The 20,392-nt window shown below is 45.4% G+C and overlaps 1 protein-coding gene across 5 annotated transcripts in view; it reads right to left on the reverse strand.

The window, feature by feature from the left end:
• Nucleotides 1–17,162, reverse strand: part of SLC25A17 (solute carrier family 25 member 17) — a 57,928-nt gene extending 40,766 nt beyond the window's left edge. Inside the window, exons 1-2 of one of the 5 annotated variants that reach the window (XM_043543911.1) lie at nt 16,940–17,131; nt 9,126–9,182 (exon numbers count right to left, since the gene is read on the reverse strand). In XM_043543911.1, the coding sequence (XP_043399846.1) occupies nt 9,126–9,182; nt 16,940–17,095 (213 nt within the window). In that variant the 5' untranslated portion in view covers nt 17,096–17,131. Of the gene's footprint in view, nt 1–8,644; nt 8,695–9,125; nt 9,183–15,783; nt 16,110–16,939 lie in introns of those variants that run through there. The other 4 variants (XM_027822701.3, XM_037882325.2, XM_043543918.1 and 1 more) reach the window with 4 other exon arrangements.
• Between the last annotated feature and the right edge of the window lie 3,230 nt (nt 17,163–20,392).

Here is a 20,392-nt window from a genome sequence, read left to right on the forward strand (position 1 = left end):
GGTCACAGTCCAGGATAGACAAGAGCGGAAACCAAGAGTCAGGTGTCAGAAGGCAGGCAGGGTCAGGTTACCGGGAAGTCAAAATCCATGACAGGCCAGAGGGCAAACCAAGATTCAGGCATCAGGAGGCAGGCAGGGTCACGGGTATGGTCTGGAGCAGAGACAGGCAGGCAGTCTGTGGCTCACACAGCTCCCCTTCATGGCTTCCTGGTTTACATACTGGTTTTGGCCAATCAGGGAACTGTCTGAGGCCACTACTCCAGTCGTGCTGGGAGGTTCTTCCTGCCAAGCCCAGCGACACAGGGTCCTTCTGTGGGAGCCCATCTCTTCCTGTGATGCAGGGGCATCAGTGGCCCCAAAATCCCACAGTCCCAGGTTCCAGTCCTGCAGGTACTAACAGCCTGATTCAAAAAAAGCTTGTGTATGACTTGTGCTCAAGAAACTATTTAATGCAAAAAAAGTCAATGCAAAGTTAAAATCACCCTATGGTCACTTGTGGTCTTCCAGAACATCAAGTTTGGCAAAACTCAAACTTCTGAAAACCAGGAAATAGAGTTAAGGAAACACCCATGCAACCCATACTCTGCCACCCTGGAGTTGGCAAGAGAGACTGGGAATTATCTGCATGTATTCCACTTGCTTTCAGTGGTTTTGTTATAACTAACTGTACTGAATATTGGAAGCAGTAAGTGGGAAAGGTTAGCAGAAGCATGTTTGTGATATGAGATCTGGGGATTAATTTTGAGGAACTGTTACAGAGCTGTTATGATATGAGGTGATCCGAGTCTGAGTCCCCACATGGGTGTAATCAAAGGAGAGAGATGCATATGTATCTTGAGAATTGTGTAGGTTGTGTCAGTAGCAGGACACTGGGGTCTTCTTGCCATGTGCACTGTCAGTAGTGAGGTGGTACATGAGAGCAGTCTGTAGATTTAACAATAGGCTTAAAGGGTATTCTGTGAGTGTGAATGGGTTGTAAAGGAGTATGAAGTGGCTGTTAAATTTTAGAAGTGTGATACTCTGTAGAGGAAGTAGGCTCAATGTTTGAGCATAGGGCACGTGCATGTAGCACCTGTCAATTACAGCGAAGAGTGGGAATGTGTGTACTTGGGCATTGCTCAAAGAAGGAAGAGTTAAGGTTGTGTGGGCATTTACCTTAACTCTGTAATTGTTGGTGTTACACCCTGACACCACAATATTCACCACTGTCGTGTAATTAGGATATGTCTTTTACAAAGTATGCCTTGTGAGGTGTCATTCTAAAAGTCTTGATCTGCTGGACAGTAATATCTTGTTGGCTTGTATGTACTATCATCGTGTGTGAAGTTATGAAGTTTGGCTATGTTTGTGTTGCTGAAACATGTCCTGAGGTTGAAAACACACACAAGCAGCCTTTCAGGTAAGATAGTAAAAAAGCCAAACAATGTTAATGGCTTATTGAGGAAACGCACACAAGCACAAGGATTACCCCGGGAACTGTGTACAACAGAAACCTCTCAGAGACAGCACTACACAATGGGAACCAGGTCACAACAAAGTGGGGAGAGGACATAAAAGGGGGGAAATGACATGATGGGGGGTAACCTCACTCTCCCTATAACAACATACCTGGAAACACGTGAGGAACTGTGGGAAGTGACGGTCCCAAGCTAGAAGGATTTTTAGCCTAGGTATGAAAACCTGGGAAAGCCAAGGCAACTTGTGCCTTAAGAATCTGCCAGCCTGTTTATCACACAGGGTGAGAATTTGCTAATTTATATCTTACCCATCTAGTGTGTTAAGCTTAGTTTGCAGTTTCTGTTTATTTACTAAGGTAATCTACTTTAATCTGTTTGCTATCACTTATAATTACTTACAATTTACCTTTTGTAGTTAATAAACTTATTTCTTGTTTATAACAACCCAGTTTGTGCAATTCATATCTGGGGGGGCAAGAAGCTGCGCACATCTCTCTCCACATTGAGGGAGAGAGCAAATTTTTATGACCTTGCGCTGGGCAGATCTTCCTATATAGTGCGAAACAGTATTTTGGATTTATCTCCCAAAAGGTGTGTGCACGTGAGTCCTCTCCCACAGAGCTGACTTCAATCTGTATCTGCAGCTGGGTGTGGCCCTACCTGTGTATATATATATAGATATGTGTGTGTGTGTATGCTGCAAGAGGCTGGAGAGCCTAATTCAGCAAAACAGGGAGAGGGAATCCAGGATGGTGGAGCAGGCAAGGCTCAGTGAAACCTCAGTGTATCAGGTGGCATCCTGGATTGGGGGGGGTTCAACCCGTTACACTTGGTTTTCAGAATTTTGAGTTTTGCTGAACTGGATGTTCTGAAAGAGCACAAGTTACCACTTTTTAACTTTGCATGAATGAAGTTTTTTTGCCAGTTAATTTCCTAGTTTTTTAAAGAGAAAAATGTTTGTTGGTAGGCATTAGGGGTCATTCAGGTAGTTGTAGTTCTCATCGAAGTTTGCAGTTGATATGCTGCAGTGGCTAGGTAATAATGAAAAGACAACAGTTTTTTTTATATAGTGCTTTTCATCAGTAGGTCTCAAAGTACATAATTATTCCCATTTTACAGATGGGAAAGTGAGGCACAGAGAGGTGAAGTGACTTGCCCAAGGTTACTGTGTTACCCTGGATTAGAGGGTACCCCAGATTATGTGTACCCCAGATTTTGATCAAGCTAACTGCAACCATGTTATGGGCCTTCAGCCACCATGAATTAATAAAACAGACCACCACCTAGTTAAGGATTAATTTGAACAAGCAGAACTTCTGGAGGCAAGGTCAAACATTTGCAGGCTTGCAGTTTCTACTAATCAGAATGGGAGGAGGGGAGAAAGTCAATTTGAGACTGAAAGAAAACAAGTGGATGGGAACCTTGAGTTTTGGGCGCCTTTGACATAGAAGCTTAATCATAATAATAATGTTAGGAATATTTGTCAATAAGTTTATTGAAGTTAGGAGAGGTAATGACCCAGTAGGGGTGACTATGAGCAGTGTGTTTTGTAAAAGTTAGTTATAAAAGACTGGATAATAGAGTGTATTTTGGAACAGCCCTCTGATGCTCTCCTGAGAGAGGTTCCCCCCCCCCGATAGCTTATTCCCAGGTGGGGAAGTGACTGGCCATCGCAGAACTGCTGAAAATTACTCAATACCCTCCCAGATTCAAGGTAATGATTTGGGACGTTCTAAACCAGGGGTCAGCAGCCTTTCAGAAGTGGTGTGCCAAGTCTTCATTTATTCACTTTAATTTAAGGTTTCGCAGTAATACATTTTAACGTTTTTTCAAAGGTCTCTCTCTGTCTATATATTATATAACTAAACTATTGTCATATGTAAACAAGGTTTTCAAAATGTTTAAGAAGCTTCATTTAAAATTAAATTAAAATGCTGATCTTATGCTGCCAGCCCGCTCAGCCCGCTACCAGCCTGGGGTTCCGTTCACCTAGGCTGAGTGGGGCCGGCAGCCAGAACCCCAGGCCGCAGCAGGCTGAGTGGGGCCGGCAGCCAGAACCCCAGGCCGCAGCAGGCTGAGTGGGGCCGGCAGCCAGAACCCCAAGCTGGCAGTGGGCTGAGCGGGCCGGTGGCTGGGACCCCAGACCGGCAGCGGGCTGGGCGGCTCAGCCTGCTGCCGGTCTGGGGTTCCATCTGCCGGCTCCTGCCAGCCAGGGTCCTGGCTGCCGGCCCCACTCAGCCCGCTGCCAGGCTGGGATCCTGGCCCTGCCCACATAGAGTGGGTACCTACCTTGTCCCTGGTTCTAGCCATTCTCTTCCTCTCTCTCTCTCTGCACTGAGCTGAGGGTAGGAGTGCACTGAGCACAGGGCTGGGGGTAAAGGATCAGGCTGGGGTTTGGAGTGTAGGGTCTGGCCAGGAGCTAGAATGAGGGAGGGGGCTCAGGGTTGGGGCAGGAGGTTTGGGTGTGGAGTGCTTACCAGGACAGCTCCCATTTGGTGCAAGGGGTGCAGGTGGGAATGTGTGGGGGGGGGGGGGGGAGTTTGCAGGAGCTCCCGTTTTGTGCTCAGGGTGGGGGTGCAGGAGTCAGGGCAGGGGGCTGCGGGTGTGTGAGGAGGATGCAGGAGTCAGGGCATGGGGTATGTGGGAGGGTGCTGGAGTCAGGGCTGGGGTCGTGGGGGGGTACAGGGGTCAGGGCAGGAGGCTGGGGTGTGTGAGGGGTGCAGGGTGTGTGTGGGGGTGCTGGAGTCAGGGCTGGGGTCGTGGGGAGGTGCAGGAGTCAGGGCAGGGGGCCAAGGTGTGCGTGTGTGGGGGGGTGTAGGGGTCAGGGCAGAGGGTTGGGGGTGTGGTCTAGGGTCATGGGGGTGCTCCCAGACCTTTGCCCAGAGCAGCTTATGGCATGGGGCTGGAGGGGATATGCCCTGATTCCACCCCCCTTCCCCAAGGCCCCGTCCCCACGTCTTCTCCATCTCCTCCCTGGAGCAGCACATGCTGCGGCTATACTTCTACTCCTCCTTGCAAGGGCCATCAGCTGATTGGCAGCAGGGAGGGAGAGGAGGAGGGGCAGGAAGGGGGAGGGGGACCTTGCCTGCCCTGCTGCAGCAGCCCACAGCACCAAGTTTCTTCACTCTGCCCCCGAGGGGGGCAGAGAAGAGCGGGCCAGGGCGGGCAGGATTTTTAATGGCACGCTGCTGCCTGCTGGGGTCCCGGTCGCAGGCCCGCTGCCAGCCTGGGTTCAGCAGCGGGCTGAGCGGGGCTGGCGGCAGGCAGCAGCGTGCCATTAAAAATCGGCTTGCATACCATCTTTGGCATGCATACCATAGGCATGCCATCCCCCACCATTTCCAGCTCCCCCTCCCATCCCATTAAGTCATTAGTTGGCACTGTAGAAGTCATTAACATGTAAGAAGTTGCTCTTTGCTGTCTCCTGCCTTATGCAGCTGCACACACATCATCACAGCCAGCAGCTTACCGAAGGGCAGCATGCTACCCTGGTTTATATTGCTCTCACTCCCACTACCTACCTCCAGGTGGGACACCTATCCCTGCTTCAGCCAGGCTTCTATAGCCAAACTCCAGGTTCACCCAGACACCTCTCCTCCAAATCAGGCTGTTCCTCCACACACTCTGGCCAGCCCCTCCCCAAGGGTGATGTGCATCTTAACTATTCATTTTCTGGATTACAGATTTTTCAATTTATTACCTTCTGACATAGAAACCCCTTGTGAGAGCTGTTTACAAAGAACAGGTGACTTTGCCATCAGCCATGTCAACCTCATTACATCAAACACACACAGCAGGTACTCAGAGGGGTTCAGACCCCTGCAGAAAGGTAGGGCTCCCCTATATACCAGCACACAGATGAAAAGAGAAAATTCAGGACTGATATGCCCCCCCAGCCCTAAACCCCCTCTGCTACCCCTCATTCTCTAACCTCCCTCATGTTATCCCCTTCTGGTCCCCCTAATCCCCTTCCCGTCCCCCTAATCCCCTTCCCTGAGCCCCCACAAACCCTCTTCCCTACAACCCATTCCTAATTATCCCCTGGACCCCTCCCCATAAGATCCCCCACCCCTCACTGGAGACCCACACCCTTCTGCTCCTTTTACCACCTCATCTCGCACCCCTAATCACAGCTGGGTAGGAATGAGGTAGGGGATGGCAGAAAGAGAAAGGAATGTCTCATGACCAAAGCAACTGAATGCTACCCTGGAGACATGGACAATATCCGTGCCTCTGGGATGCTGGACAAATCACAAACTATACATTTCACACATGGCCACTAATTGTGTGTTGTTCATTTTCTGGATGCCCGACTTGCGATTCCAGGCTTGGCTTTGCAGAAGTGCTGAGCAGTCACAGCTGCAGCTGAAGTCAACAGAAGCCCTACTTTGAACATGCAACATGCTATATAAAGCGAAGTACTGTGAAAAATCAGGTCCTAGACATCTCATACTGGGCACCAGGGTCAATTTGATTTAAATCACTAGTCAGGAAGACTCAGTTTAATCATGGATTCAACAGGTTAATCATTAATATTTGGAGGATTTTCTTGTGATGCTATATTAGGAGGAGAACATCACCAGGCAGACATTTAAATTATTTTATTGAACTAAAACAACGTTACATATGTATTTCTTCAACAGCAAACATATATTTTAACAAAACAAGCATATGAATTTTTGAATTTAGGTAAACATTCAAGTTTTTTTAAAAACCAGGTTTGTTTTTGTTAAAATTGTTAACTAAAATAGTTAAGTGAAATATTTTAAAAAACCAACCAAAAATTAAGTAGACTGTCATCCAGGTCAACATGAGAAACTTAAAATATTGGCTTCTGCAGCTAACTCAGTCGTCTTCACCTTCATTTTTCTATTTGTTCATAATCTGGAAAAGACAAACAAGCTTTCCTGCTTTTTCAGGTCCCAAACAATTTCTCAATTTGGAATGAATTAGTCCAAAGGAAGAAAATATTCTTTCTACACTGGCAGAAGCAGCTACTGCTGTTAAGTCTCTGAATCCAAGTGCATAAGTGACTTACACCAGTTCACTGGTGTGACTTTCTTTAAAACATTATTAGCTCTGAAGTTTATTATAGTTGGCATTATGGAGGGATGATTGTTGGATGTCCATGTCATAGACAACTCCTCTTCTTCAGCAGTTAAGGTTTGACCCTGGTATTGAAAATATCTGCAAGAACATGAGCTGGAAAGAGTTAAATTACAAGCATTAAAAAAAGAATGGGACAAGCATTGTCATTGCATATTTCTCTTTTTAATATCTCACTCAGTTCCTTCCAAATTTCAACAGCGTCAGCAATAAAACAGCTATTTCTCTGCATTTTGTTCAAGGCTACAGAAGTAGGCTTCAGGGTATTCGGCATGTGTTCAACATTTCTCTTCAGCCCAATGTTGAGAACTTTGGCTGTGACAGTGCCATCTATTTTTTCACTATTTTGTTCACAAACTCATCAGATTAGGCCAGTTCTTGATATAGTGCTCAGAACAGTCCACTACTGAGTTCCATCGCACGTCTTATGGGAGAGTTAGCTTGGTTCTCCCCACTTTTTTCAGAGCAGCTGCTGCAAAGTGTTGTTACGGAAGTATTTTGCAATTTCAACATTAGCCTTTATTTGTGGAACACTCAAGTCTTTGGCTAGGAGGTGCATCAAATGAGCACTGCAACCGTATGTTATTAGCTTGGGACTCTCTTCACTCTCTTCTAAATAATTTCTTCTCATCTTGGATACATTTGCAGCATTGTCTGTGACCGAGCTGCATACTAGACATTTTAATTTTTTTTCCCACGGTTTGTTATAGCTTTTACTGCTACTTCTTGTAAGTATTCTGCTGTGTGCATAGTTCCTGATGTATCAATTGTTTCTGTAAGGAACACATTCCCTTCTTCTGTTGTCACATAAGCACATACAACAGGATCATTGTGGACATTGCTCCACCCATCAAGACTCAGGTTAACAATTTTATCAGAGAATATCAGGGTTGGAAGGGACCTCAGGAGGTCATCTAGTCCAACTCCCTGCTCAAAACAGGACCAATCCCCAATTAAATCTTTGTCAAGATTTAAAAACCTTAAAAACCTCAAAGGAAGGAGATTCCACCACCTCCCTAGGTAACGCATTCCAGTGCTTCACCACCCTCCCTAGTGAAATTTTTTTTTCCTAATATCCAACCTAAACCTCCCCCACTGCAAGTTGAGACCATTACTCCTCGTTCTGTCATCTGCTACCACTGAGAACAGTCTAGGTTCATCCTTTTTGGAACCCCCTTTCAGGTAGTTGAAAGCAGCTATCAAATCCCCCCTCATTCTTCTCTTCTGTAGAATGAATAATCCCAGTTCCCTCAGCCTCTCCTCATAAATCATGTGTTCCAGTCCCTTAATCATTTTTGTTGTCCTCCGCTGGACTCTCTCCAATTTTTCCACATCCTTCTTGTAGTGTGGGGCCCAAAACTGGACACAGTACTCCAGATGAGGCCTCACCAATGCCGAATAGAGGGGAATGATCATATCCCTCAGTCTGCTGGCAATGCCCCTACTTATACAGCCCCAAATGCCGTTAGCCTTCTTGGTAACAAGGGTACACTGTTGACTCCTATCCAGCTTCTCGTCCACTGTAACCCTTAGGTCCTTTTTTGCAGAACTGCTGCCTAGCTATTCGGTCCCAAGTCTGTAGCAGTGCATGGGATTCTTCCGTCCTAAGTGCAGGACTCTGCACTAGTTCTTGTTGAACCTCAGATTTCTTTTGGCCCAATCCTCTAATTTGCCTAGGTCCCTCTGTATCCTATCCCTACCCTCCAGCGTATCTACCACTCCTCCCAGTTTAGTGTCATCTGCAAACTTGTTGAGGGAGCAGTCCACGCCATCCTCCAGATCATTAATGAAGATACTGAACAAAACCGGCCCCAGGAACAACCCTTGGGGCACTCTGCTTGATACAGGCTGCAAACTAGACATGGAGCCATTGATCACTAAGACGTCCTCTAGACCTTTTGCACACTGCTCAGTTCTCTTTCATACACTTTATCCAGCAATTTGCCTGCGACATCTGCTCTGTTGGGTGGACTGTATCCTGGTCTTAATGCCTGAACCATGTTGATGAAGTGTGGGTTCTCAATCATACGGAAAGGAGAGTTTGTTGCATAAACAAACCGGACAATTTTTTCATCAATTACCTCTTTTTGTATTCTGCTGGTTCTGATCACAAACTTATCTATGGTTGTTTCTGGATGATGGAGATTTTTTTCCTCTTTTGGCTATGTGACGTACATGATGTGACTGAAACACTATCTTTGGCAGGTAACTCTGAAACTATAGAAAATGATGATCTTGAAGGTGGATAGTCTTCAGAATCCTGTATGTTGAGGATGGATTCTCCTAAACAAAATAAGTCAATGCAGTTATTTAATATTACCATACTGCTCATTTAGCATTACTCATTGCATTCACTGACACTCAGTACTACTTTAAAGGTGAAATCGTAAAAGGAAGATCTGCCTATTTCAGCTATTTATTTTTTATCACAACTGCATCTAAAATGATAGTACCATCGAGTAACAATACTATTTTTTCCTGAAACATGAGAATTCAAGAATAGTCCAGGAGGATGACAGGCAATCCTTAAGAAAGAAGTATGAAATAAAAAAGTTTACCAACCTGAAAATCCTGCACGTTCAGATATGTTCCTTTCATCATCTTCAACGAAGCTTCCTCCTGAGAAGGAACATTTCTAATGATGTTGTTTCATTCGGGCCACCAGGCCTTGCATTTCCTTGTTGCACTGTTTGCATTTTGCATGCATGCCTGTCTCACCCACAGGTAGAGGAACTTCATTAAAATATTCCCAAATTGGGTCTCTTTTACGGCCTGCTGCCATTATAGGTTTTCCCTTCTAGTGAGAGAAGGGTATGGTAGATCTCAAACCAATGAAGGCTACATTCAGAAAGACCTCAAGACTTCTGGAATATGCTGCTCAGTTTCACTTTTGTTTCTACTGCTTGTCCCTCCCTTCTCACATTTATCTCCAGACTTCTTCTCCTTGTCCAGATCTATTCCACCCCCCACAATCTTCTATTCATTGAACTCTTTGAATTTTGTACTTTTAGAAAGAGGTAAGGGATTGTCTGTGTACAAAAATGTGCAGAGGGACAACAGGGTTGAGGTCTTATTTCTCACCTCTATATATTTATTTAAAACATTTTTGCTGTTAACAGGCATGTTATCTCTGGAGACACAAATCCACAGTTTGAGAACTGCAAAACTAAGCATCTCCGGTGGTATCTTCTAGACTGAGCACTGAGTCCCATTAGGTAGATAGAAAGATTAACCTAAATAATCTATACAGAAGCCCCTAGAAGCCCATAAGATTGGGTTCCTAATCCATGAACCATTGGAACTCATTTACAAAACTTTTCTTAAACATTACATGAATATATTGTCTCATACAATAGAATTAGAATTTATAATCCCTATTCCATGATAAGATATCTTTGAGTTATAATGTATCTTAATTAAAACTATCTTTTGGATAGGTTTTTTCCTCAAAACATTTTATCAAAAAAATCCTTTTTTTTTTTTAAATCACTAATTTTTATCCACCCTGTTGGGCACCCAAAATTAGTCGACACTTTTGACCTTCTCTCTCTATGACTCAGTTTCCCATCTCTAAAATGGTTATAATACCCCCTCACCAGGGTGTTCTGAAAATAAATCCATTAATGTCTGTGAAGAACTCATACTATACTGATGAGTACCACAGAAAAACAAACTAAGTAGTTGATAATTCTGTACTGAAAGCAGGGTTTAAACAGCATGCAGTAAAGACCTAAAACCACACATTGATCAGTGAGGAGGAAAAAAAAATATGAACAGCTGCTTACTCGAGCCATCTTGTGCACCAAATGAAGTAGGGGCCTGTGGATTAAAGATCATAATGCATATGCACAATGTAGCGGAGGGTTGCATACATCACCCTTATGCCTTAATAGTCTTTTAACATAGGGTTTTGTGTATAATTTTATATTTATGTTGCTACCAGAGTAGTGCTCTTCCATGGTCAATTGTTGAGTCTATCACATATAAAATTTATTTGTAAGCAACTAGTCAAGGATGCTAAGAGCCAAGAAAGTATGTTCTCTCTTCCCCCATCTCCAGCATTAGTATAGATATCAACTAAATAATGAGAGACAGAGTCACACTATTTTAGCTAGCAGTGTTTCAGCTGGTTTCATATACAAAGATCCTATGTCTGCTGAGGAAGCAACAGAATATGCTGAGAGAAATGAATCCATATCCCTCATGACTAGTGAAAGCCAGGAGCAATGTCTCAGGTCATTATTAATGGAGACCTTTAATGAACAGGCCCTTCCTTAAGAGGAAAACACACTTGATGATGATCTTATCAATTGATACCCTTAAAGCCTCAAGTTCAAGACCAGGTATGTCTTCCCTGCAGAATTAACTTACATGACTGGTACTTGTGTGCAACCACTAGAGTTGGCCTGGCTCATTCAAGAGCTGCCACATTGCAAACCCTAATTCCAGGTCTGTGTCCACGCTGGTGCCCTCACCCAGGTGTAGCAGTGCAACTTCTCCGAGTGCATCCCATAGAATATCAGGGTTGGAAGGGACCTCAGGAGGTCATCTATTCCAACCCCCTGCTCAAAGCAGGACCAATCCCCAACTAAATCGTCCCAGCCAGGGCTCTGTCAAGCCTGACCTTAAAAATATCTAAGGAAGGAGATTCCACCACCTCCCTAGGTAACGCATTCCAGTGTTTCACCACTCTTGTAGTGAAAAAGTTTTTCCTAATATCCAACCTAAACCTTCCCCACTGCAACTTGAGACCATTACTCCTCGTTCTGTCATCAGCTACCACTGAGAACAGTCTAGATCTAGGTATTATGTCTAGAAATTATGCAGCACTGAAGCTAAGCCTCTCTGAGTTCTGTGACAGTGTTCTGTGAGACAACTTGTCAGTCCTTCTGGCATACCTACACAGAAGCGGCCTTAACTCACAAACTTAGTATGTAAAGCACTTGCAGTCTGGCGCAACTAGCTTTTGGTCTATGACTTTCATTCAAACAAGCAGCAAGGCATGGATTCAACTGAGAATGATGATCTATTCCAACTGTTGGCATTAATACAACTCTCATTTCAGGAACAGGAAGCAGATGCAGGGCAGGAGATGCAGTGGTGGGTGATTAATCATCAGCTTTTTCCCAGAAGGCAAGGGCAGGTTGTTGCTGGGAGAATGCAACAGAAGACTATATGCAAATATAGCAGAGCAAAGACAGGTGATGCAGGCTTTGGTCATGTAACTTGATCTTGTAACTTATGTGAAGACAACAAACTACCTTGTCTTCACTACAATTTTACTTTAACTCAAGTTAACATTTTTTCCCCCCTAGCAGACACAAGGCCTTATTCATCTATTCCGTTGTTGAACTATTGCAATGCACTCTATTGAAGGGGAAGGCTAACTTTGAAGGCACTTCAAAATGGAGGCGTGTTGGGGTAAGCACATTAAACTTGTATTACATGAACTGCAAGGGGCTTTTGTCAGTTGCTTCTGCATTAATTTATTTGTTCTAATCTATAAAACCCTCTCATTTCTTCCCAAGTACTAAAACCTCTGTGCAAAAGATAAAACACTTTCTTAAAATGACTAGATAGTACTTTAATCCTGTACAAATGAGGTTACTCCCACATGATAAATCGTATTCATGTCAACAACCCCTAGTGCCTACAGCACATGGCCTCATTTTCCAGTGACAGTACCCTAGCAAACAAACTGAACAGCCTGAGACATAATCCGATACAAACAGGTATACATCAAACTTTATGATTTTTCAATTTACAAAAATTTCAGCTAAGGAAGTTAAGAAAACTACCAATTATGGCTACAATGAGACATTCAGATATATATTCGCAAAAAGAAAAGAAGTACTTGTGGCACCTTAGAGACTAACCAATTTATTTGAGCATAAGCTTTCGTGAGCTACAGCTCACTTCATCGGATGCTGTAGCTCACGAAAGCTTATGCTCAAATAAATTGGTTAGTCTCTAAGGTGCCACAAGCACTCCTTTTCTTTTTGCGAATACAGACTAACACGGCTGTTACTCTGAAATCAGATATATATTAACATTGTAGGCATAAGTAAAAGCCTACAATTTAATTTCCTCATGCTAAGTATGTCTTGCTTCCTCTGGGCCTTCATTCTGCAAACTGCTAGAACTCAAGCAGAACCCTTGTGGTACAGTAGTGTGTAACAGCAGTTCTGCTTTGGGAGACTTCAGGCAAATAGGGCAGTTCCATAAATCAGACAGAGCACACAAATTTTCAAAGTGGTAACTGTACTCCAGCAGGAGAGAGGTATTCCTGTAAAAGGAGCAATACAGAATTCAGTGCCATCCCACCCTCCCCCTCATGCTTTCATTAAGCCAACTCCTTCTATCAGGGGAAGGAAGATAGTCTCGCTGGAGCTCATCAAGGCTGCTTAGTAAAATAAGAGTGCAAAAATAGCCTTAAACTTCATTGTGCTGGCCCAACATTGGAACTCAAAACTTCATTTACTCTGAGTCTCAAAACAAGTACTTCTGTTACTACAGCCTGAGATAGCTTGGCAATTAAATTATACAAACCAAAGCCTCAAATGTATATCAGGGAATACATTAATACATACACAGCAAGTTCTTAGCCTTACAGGGTCTTATCAGTGTTAGTTAACACATGTAATGAGATTGGACTACACTATTCTGTACATGAACTAAGTGGGAGAAGCGCTCTGCTTAAGGCAGTGATTCTCAACCTATTTACCATTGTGGGACACACACATGCAGCTCTATGTGCACACTATATATACACTACCTGTATGGCCCTGAGGATGTCACATGGGCTGCAGCTGCGTGCTGATTGAGCCACAAGTGGCCTGCACGTTGAGAACCAGTGGCTTAAGGTGCTGTGAACTCAGCAAATCCTTTAATATTGAAAGAGGACTCTCTCATATTTGTCAGGGATGATTAAGTTGAACAAGATGACTTTAAAAGTCTATTCCACATATAGTTTCTGTGGCAGATGATTTGGAATTGTATCAATTTATAAGAATCAGTGTCTCAGCTGTAAGACAAGACTGAGGAAGGAGCTTATAGTCTAAATAGACAGACTACACAAAAGTAAGATGTACTTGGAGAGCCAGGAGGAGACTCAAGCTATGTTTATATTTGGAATACTTTACTGGTATAGGAATACTGGTATACTATACTGGCAAAGTACTTCTAGTGTACATTTATGCTGCCAAAACTGTGCTTTCTACCAGTATATTAAAAAGTGCAGTTTTGCTAGTGTAACTGTCTACATTAGGGGCTTCTGCCAGTACAGCTGTGTCAGACAAGGATTACAGTACTTCACACCCCTGTCCGACATAGCTGTGCTAGCAGAAGACTGTAGTTTAGAGACTGCCTTAGCCTTGTCCAAAACCCACATGCAGTTATACTAAAAAGTGCTGATACCAATATAGCTTATTCTAGTTTGGGGAAGCAAGATCAGCTATAAAGTGTCTTGTACAGATAACTGCATCTACACTAGGACTTTTACTGGCATAACTAGGTCAGGGGGGAAAAAAAAAAATCAGACCTCTTACTGACAGTTATTGCTAGTAACACTTTAAGTGTAGACAAGGTCTCAAAGTGCTCTTTAAATAGCATACATGGATGACACCTTTTTCTAAAGAGGGGTTAAATATTTGTTGAAGTAATTAATTTTAAAGAGAGATGTAAATGGAAATGGTTAGCACAGGGGTAGGCAAACTACGCCCCGCAGGATTACCACCCCCGTGGCACCGCAGGCCCCGTGCCACTCCCAGAAGCAGCCAGCACAACGTACCTGCAGCCCCGCTCCCAGGGGTTGAGGGGGAGGAGAAGAGGCAAAGGGCTCCACACACTACCCTTGCCTGTGGATTCCACACCCGAAGCTCCCCACAGCCAATGGGAGCTTTGGGTGTGGAACCCAGAGGTGAGGGCAGTGTGTGGAGCCCTCTGCCCCTCCCCCCTGGGGCCACAGGGATGTGGTGCCGGCTGCTTCCAGGAGTGGTGCAGGAAGCCTGCCTTAGCAGTGCAGCACCGCTGCCACCCCGGAGCCGCTCCAGGTATGTGGCATGCACCCCAAACCCCTCCTGCATCCTACACCCCAATCCCCTGCTGTGAGCCCCCTGCTGCACCTCACACCCCCCTGCACACCAACCCCCTGCCCTGAGCCCCCTTGTACACCCCACACCCCTCCTCCACACCCCTCCTCCACCCCAACCCCTTGCCCTGAGCCCCTTCCTGCACACCGCACCCCCTCCCACACCTTGCACTCCCTCCCGCACCCTAACCCCCTGCCCCAGCCCTACATTCATGGCCCTGAATGCTATTTCCCCACACAGATGTGGCCCTTGGGCCAAAAAGTTTGCCCACCCCTGGGTTAGCACCTAGTATATTCCAAATACACATCAGAAAATACACAGAAATACCATTACCAAAATAAGTTCCTGTCTACACTAAATGTGAGAACTACTACTATAAAAAAATTTTAAAAGTCATGATGAGTGCATTCGAGGAGTCCTTGTGGCACTTTAGAGACTAACAAATTTATCTGGGCATAAGCTTTCGTGGGCTAAAACCCATCTTGCTTATGCCCAAATAAATTTGTTAGTCTCTAAAGTGCCACAAGGACTCCTCATTGCTTTTGCTGATACAGACTACATGGCTACCACTCCGAAACCTGATGAATGCATTAGTCATCTAAGGACACATTAATTATACCAGAAAGTTTTGCCAGAATGTAAGAGCAGTATAGGTTACTAACACAGCTACTGCACATGTTTGAGTCTGTTTTTGTTCTTGGGGACAGGCAGGCAACTCCCACACCTTGAGCAACCTCACAGGGAAACCTAAGGGGAACATCAGTTTGCTTGAAACTCAGGAAGGCCCTCTTCCCAACAAGGGAGGGTTAATTGATAAGATGTTGCGACAAGATGCTGTTGCTTAAGCTACAAAGAGTCCTGTGGCACCTTATGGACTAACAGACGTATTGGAGGATAAGCTTTCGTTGGTGAGTACCCACTTCGTCGGACACATCCGATGAAGTGGCTATTCACCCACGAAAGCTTATGCTCCAATACATCTATTAGTCCATAAGGTGCCCCAGGACTCTTTACCGCTTTTACAGATCCAGACTAACACAACTACCCTTCTGATACTTTATAAAAGCTAGTTCTCTTCCACCCAGGGCAGGCTCCAATTGTCCAAGGAACTTACACAAATTTGGCATTACCTCCAACAAGTTTATATCAATTTTCTTCCAAACTTCATTTAGCAGCTGCAGTGCACTTGTTTGATATATTTTCTGATCATTCAAATACATAGTGGCTTTCCTCTTTACAAATATGACAAGGCTACTTCTCAACACGTAACTTGGAGGTAAGTATTCTGATCCTCATTTACAGAATCTAAGATGCATCTCAGCTTAAGGCCCAAATTTTCAGAAATTTCTTCGAATTTTGGGTGCTCAAATCACAACATGTACACTGCAAAAGAAGCCCAAGCTCATGCCCAAATCTGTAGAGGCTAACTTTTACAGGTGTCGAGTTAGCCCTCACTGGCTCTGGTGGGAGCTTCAGGTGCTCAGCCTGGAAGTCATCCCCTGGGTGTCTCACGTTGATCACTCTAAAAAGAGAGGCAAGCAAAATTAGCGGGCATTTTGAAAATTCGGCCCAGAGTAATTTTCCCAAAGGAATGAGTGACAGAATTGAGACTGGAGTTCCTGGCTTCAAGACCTGTGCTCAGACCACAAACATGCTTATGTCCATATTCCAGGTGCTATCTTTATAACCAGCCAGCTCTCACCAAATTCAGAGTAGGTAAAGCTCAATCTGACATCACAACGTGCAGCCATAGTGGCGTTACTGTCCTCACACACAGGTGAAGAAGGAGGGCAGCAGAGAGGAGACACCTTGTGTTTACCCTCCTCCACGTTTTGCTGTTCCAATCGGGCAGGAAGGGAAAGAAAACGCAAGCACATCCCAAGCACAGGCGGTGCATCAGCCGGCGAAAAACGCAGCCCTGGCTGCTCCTGATATGAGATACCAAAGCAGTGGCGGCCCGCAGGGCAGTGAGGGCATCTGACACTTGCGCCGCCCCCCAGCGAGGCGAGCAGGAGCCAGAGACGTGGGGCCCAATCCTGGGCGTTCAGGCCCTCCGGAGCGGGCCCACAGAGCAACTTCTACTGGCCCTGGGACGCAGGAGCCGCTCTCCACAGCCCCGTCCTGCCCATTCCCCAACCTCCGCCACGTCCTCTCCCGCCCCCGGCGAGCCACCGCGCAGCCAGGGGCAGCGGCGCGAGACAGGGGGAGCTTGGCGGGCCCCTGCCCAGGACCCCGGACTCAGACTCCACTTCCCTGCCCGCTCTGGGCGCCTCGCCCCGCACTCACCACAGCCCCGGCCACGGCATGGACCAAGCTCTCGTAGGAGGACACCGCCGCCATGGCTGCGGCTCCGGCGGAGTCAGCCGCAAACTTCGCCGGCGACCGAGAGGCGGCTGGCGGGAAGGGGAGTCCCGCGATCGCCGCCCTGTCCTCCCGCTCCATGGCTTGCCCCCGGCCACGTGATCTCGGACCCGCCCCCCTCCAGGGGACGGGCCCGCTGGCCCCAAACCCCGCCCACTCCGTTCGCCGAGCCCAGCCAGTCCCCGCGCGCGCCACACGCTTTGCTCTCTGCCCCGGCCTCGGTCTGGGCGCGAGGCGCCGGCTAAGGCGTCCTCCTTTTCCCCTCGTGCTCTTGGGCTCTGCGGTGGGCACGCGGGCTTTCAAACAGGGTTGCAACCGTTGGGCTCAACGGCCAGAGGATGCGCAGGGAAAGCCGGTTGGAGGGGGGGGAGGGAGGGGTGAAGCTTCCCCATGGGCCTGGCTACACAGAACCGTCACGGACCTGCTCCCACCGAGGGGCTCCGGAGCTACAGTACCCCATGGTGCAAGGGAAGGGACACATCGCCCCCGCCTCTCAATGCGATACCCCCATCAGGGGAGAGCAGCAGCCATTTTGGGGACCAGCTGGCCTACAATTGCTGTAAATCGCTTGTGCTCAGCTCCTGACTGCCCACCGAGCAAGGCTCCCCCTACTTAGCTCACTCTCTGACAGGGCTGCTCTCAAGCAGCCAGATACACAAACTATGCTCAAAACAAATATTCGTACCTTCTGAGCCATGCTGCCCCAAGTAGGGGTGCAACCTGCCCCAGAATTGGACCCCCAAAATGTTACCAACTCTCAATTTTATGATCTGCCACAATATTAAGTGCTTCTTAAAAGCCCTGCACTTGGAAGCTTATAGTTAGGTGGTATCTCAAGCTTTCATTTTCATGGTGGCAGAGAAGAGCTTGAAAATGTGATCCAGGTGTGCCTTACTAGCTCAAAAAACAGAAGGCAAATAACCCAACATTTTTTATTTAATAATCATAAGGGGGGAGAGGGTAAAGCCTATTCATTTGGGAGAAGGGGTAGACTCATGATTTTTAAGCATTTGGATTTAGCAATGCTGAAAAACCTGCTTCCCTGCAAGATCTAGAATTAGCTTGACCAGATTTACAATGTCAAAGAACAGGCCACTTGTTGGAGAGACAGGAAGGAGCTAGATTATGGGTCCCTATATAGGAGAGGAGTACTTGTGGCACCTTAGAGACTAACCAATTTATTTGAGCATAAGCTTTCGTGAGCTACAGCTCACTTGAGCATAAGCTTTCGTGAGCTACAGCTCACTTCATCAGATGAAGTGAGCTGTAGCTCACGAAAGCTTATGCTCAAATAAATTGGTTAGTCTCTAAAGTGCCACAAGTACTCCTTTTCTTTTTGCGAATACAGACTAACACGGCTGTTACTCTGAAACCTGTATAGGAGAGAGAGTTGTAGTATCAGTAAATGGGGAAGAAAGGGGAGGAAAGGATGCCAACTCCAGGTGTTCAAGAATGATGAGTCAGGCCCAAAACATAAGATTAAAAAACAGTAGATGTAGGGTGTCTTATTTTGCTTTCTGTTTTTTAAACATTTAGGATGGATGTGGTTCAGATTTTCTAGCTTTTCTCTGCAACCATGAGGACTAGATTTTTTTTTTAGATGAAATCTCAGCTTTCATTTAATCACAAACCTCCAGGAGCTGGAGTTTTAAGAGAAGCAACAACAAATGAGTTGGCATCACCAACTGGGTGCCTATTCCTCCTTACTTTCAAGCCAGCCAATATTCCTTTTTGCCCATGATCACCTTCCCCCTTTAGAACAAGTTAAGTACAGGGTGTGGTGAGAGAAAATGGCATTTATGCCTCTGTATTTGCTTTTGTGCTTTATCCCAGTCCCAACACCTTTTCCATACTTTCTAGGCTGTATTTGCAAGCCTTTTTTTTTTATTAAACAAGTATTTCCTGGTTCAAGTCCTAAATTATTTCTTACTCTTCTAGTTTTGGCTCTCTCCTCTTGTTGCCTTCCTCCTTTATCTGCACTGTCTGGTCTTATGTTCCTCTTTACATCTTTCACACTTTCTTTTGTCTATTCCTCCCCCCTTCTCTCCTACTCCCTTTCCCATTCCCTCCTTATCTTGCTCACTCTTGCTGTTGTTTTTCAATCCTAGAGCAATCTCCTTTTTGTACTCCTTACCTTGCCATTATCCAATACTCACCTTGGCAAGAAAAAAAGAGAAGCTTAGTCACCGGCCCAGGCTGCATCAACAGACACAAATTACAAACAGAGCATCTGTAGACTTACCATTTGTAACAGCAGCTAGAGACAGAACAAATAATATTTCAAATACATGACTATTTTTATTTGGTGAGAGTCAGCTTGCTTGAGGACTTGTGCAGTGCAGGGTTCACAGGGAGGGCTTGGAGGAGACATGGCAGCAGGACTGCACTATTGAACAGGCAATTTAGGAGGTAGTTCTTGAGGCTTTCATGCCTTTATCTGTTCCACTAGCTAGCAACTTCCTCAGGTAAACAGATCCTGTAAGATCGGAGGAGAGGGAATAAAAAAAAATAGGACAAAATATTTTTTGTAGAATCAGCTAAGTTGCTTGTACATTTCTATTATCTCATGACCACCAACACTCCTCCAAGTTACATGGTCGCTCACTATTCTGCAATTGACTTGAAGTTTCTCCTTGACAATCAGTCTTTCCCCGCTTCTGCCAAGGAAATGTCATTAAGGAACTTTAATAAAAGTTACTTACCTTACTTTTGTATGACATTGCTTCTATTTTTATTTCCCCATTTCTTTTTAGTCCATATTCACTCTTCCTATCTCCCACTTTCATTCTCTCATGTGAATAACTCTCTTCCGCACCCACTCAATTTTCTTTCCATTTTTGTAGTTCTTAGCACTTTAACCAAACCTCCAAAATTCCCCTGGCTTGAGGGCTCATCAGAACACTGCTGCTATTCCACTTAGAACTGGGTCCTGGGTCATCCTTTAAACAAGAATAGAAAAGAAAACCAAAACACATTCACAAAACAACAACTTCCTGCACCACCCAACTCTCCAGGCTATATATCCAAAAATAATCTTTAAATTGTCTTCTGACAAGGCGGTTTAATCAAACAGTCAACCAAGATTTCCCCTGTTGGCTGGGTGATACCATAATCCCAACCCTCCTTTGTCTGGAGGAATAAAGAGAGAGATCCAATCTGTCCACAGCCTATGATTGTTCCTGACTGGAAAGAAGCTCTACTCTTTCTGAATCCACTGCACTCCTAAACATTTTATAACCTCCCTGCTCATGAGGTACAGCTGCTGGATGCAGCATCTAGCCATCTAATAGACCACAGGCGTTAGCTCCAATCTCTAAGTCTGACTCCTCAGGCAGTCCCAATAAGAAGGGCTTTTCTTAGCCCAGTAAAGGGGTTTAA

The sequence above is a fragment of the Chelonia mydas genome, chromosome 1 (genome assembly GCF_015237465.2).
Source record: "Chelonia mydas isolate rCheMyd1 chromosome 1, rCheMyd1.pri.v2, whole genome shotgun sequence".
Classification (NCBI taxonomy): Eukaryota; Metazoa; Chordata; order Testudines; family Cheloniidae; genus Chelonia; species Chelonia mydas.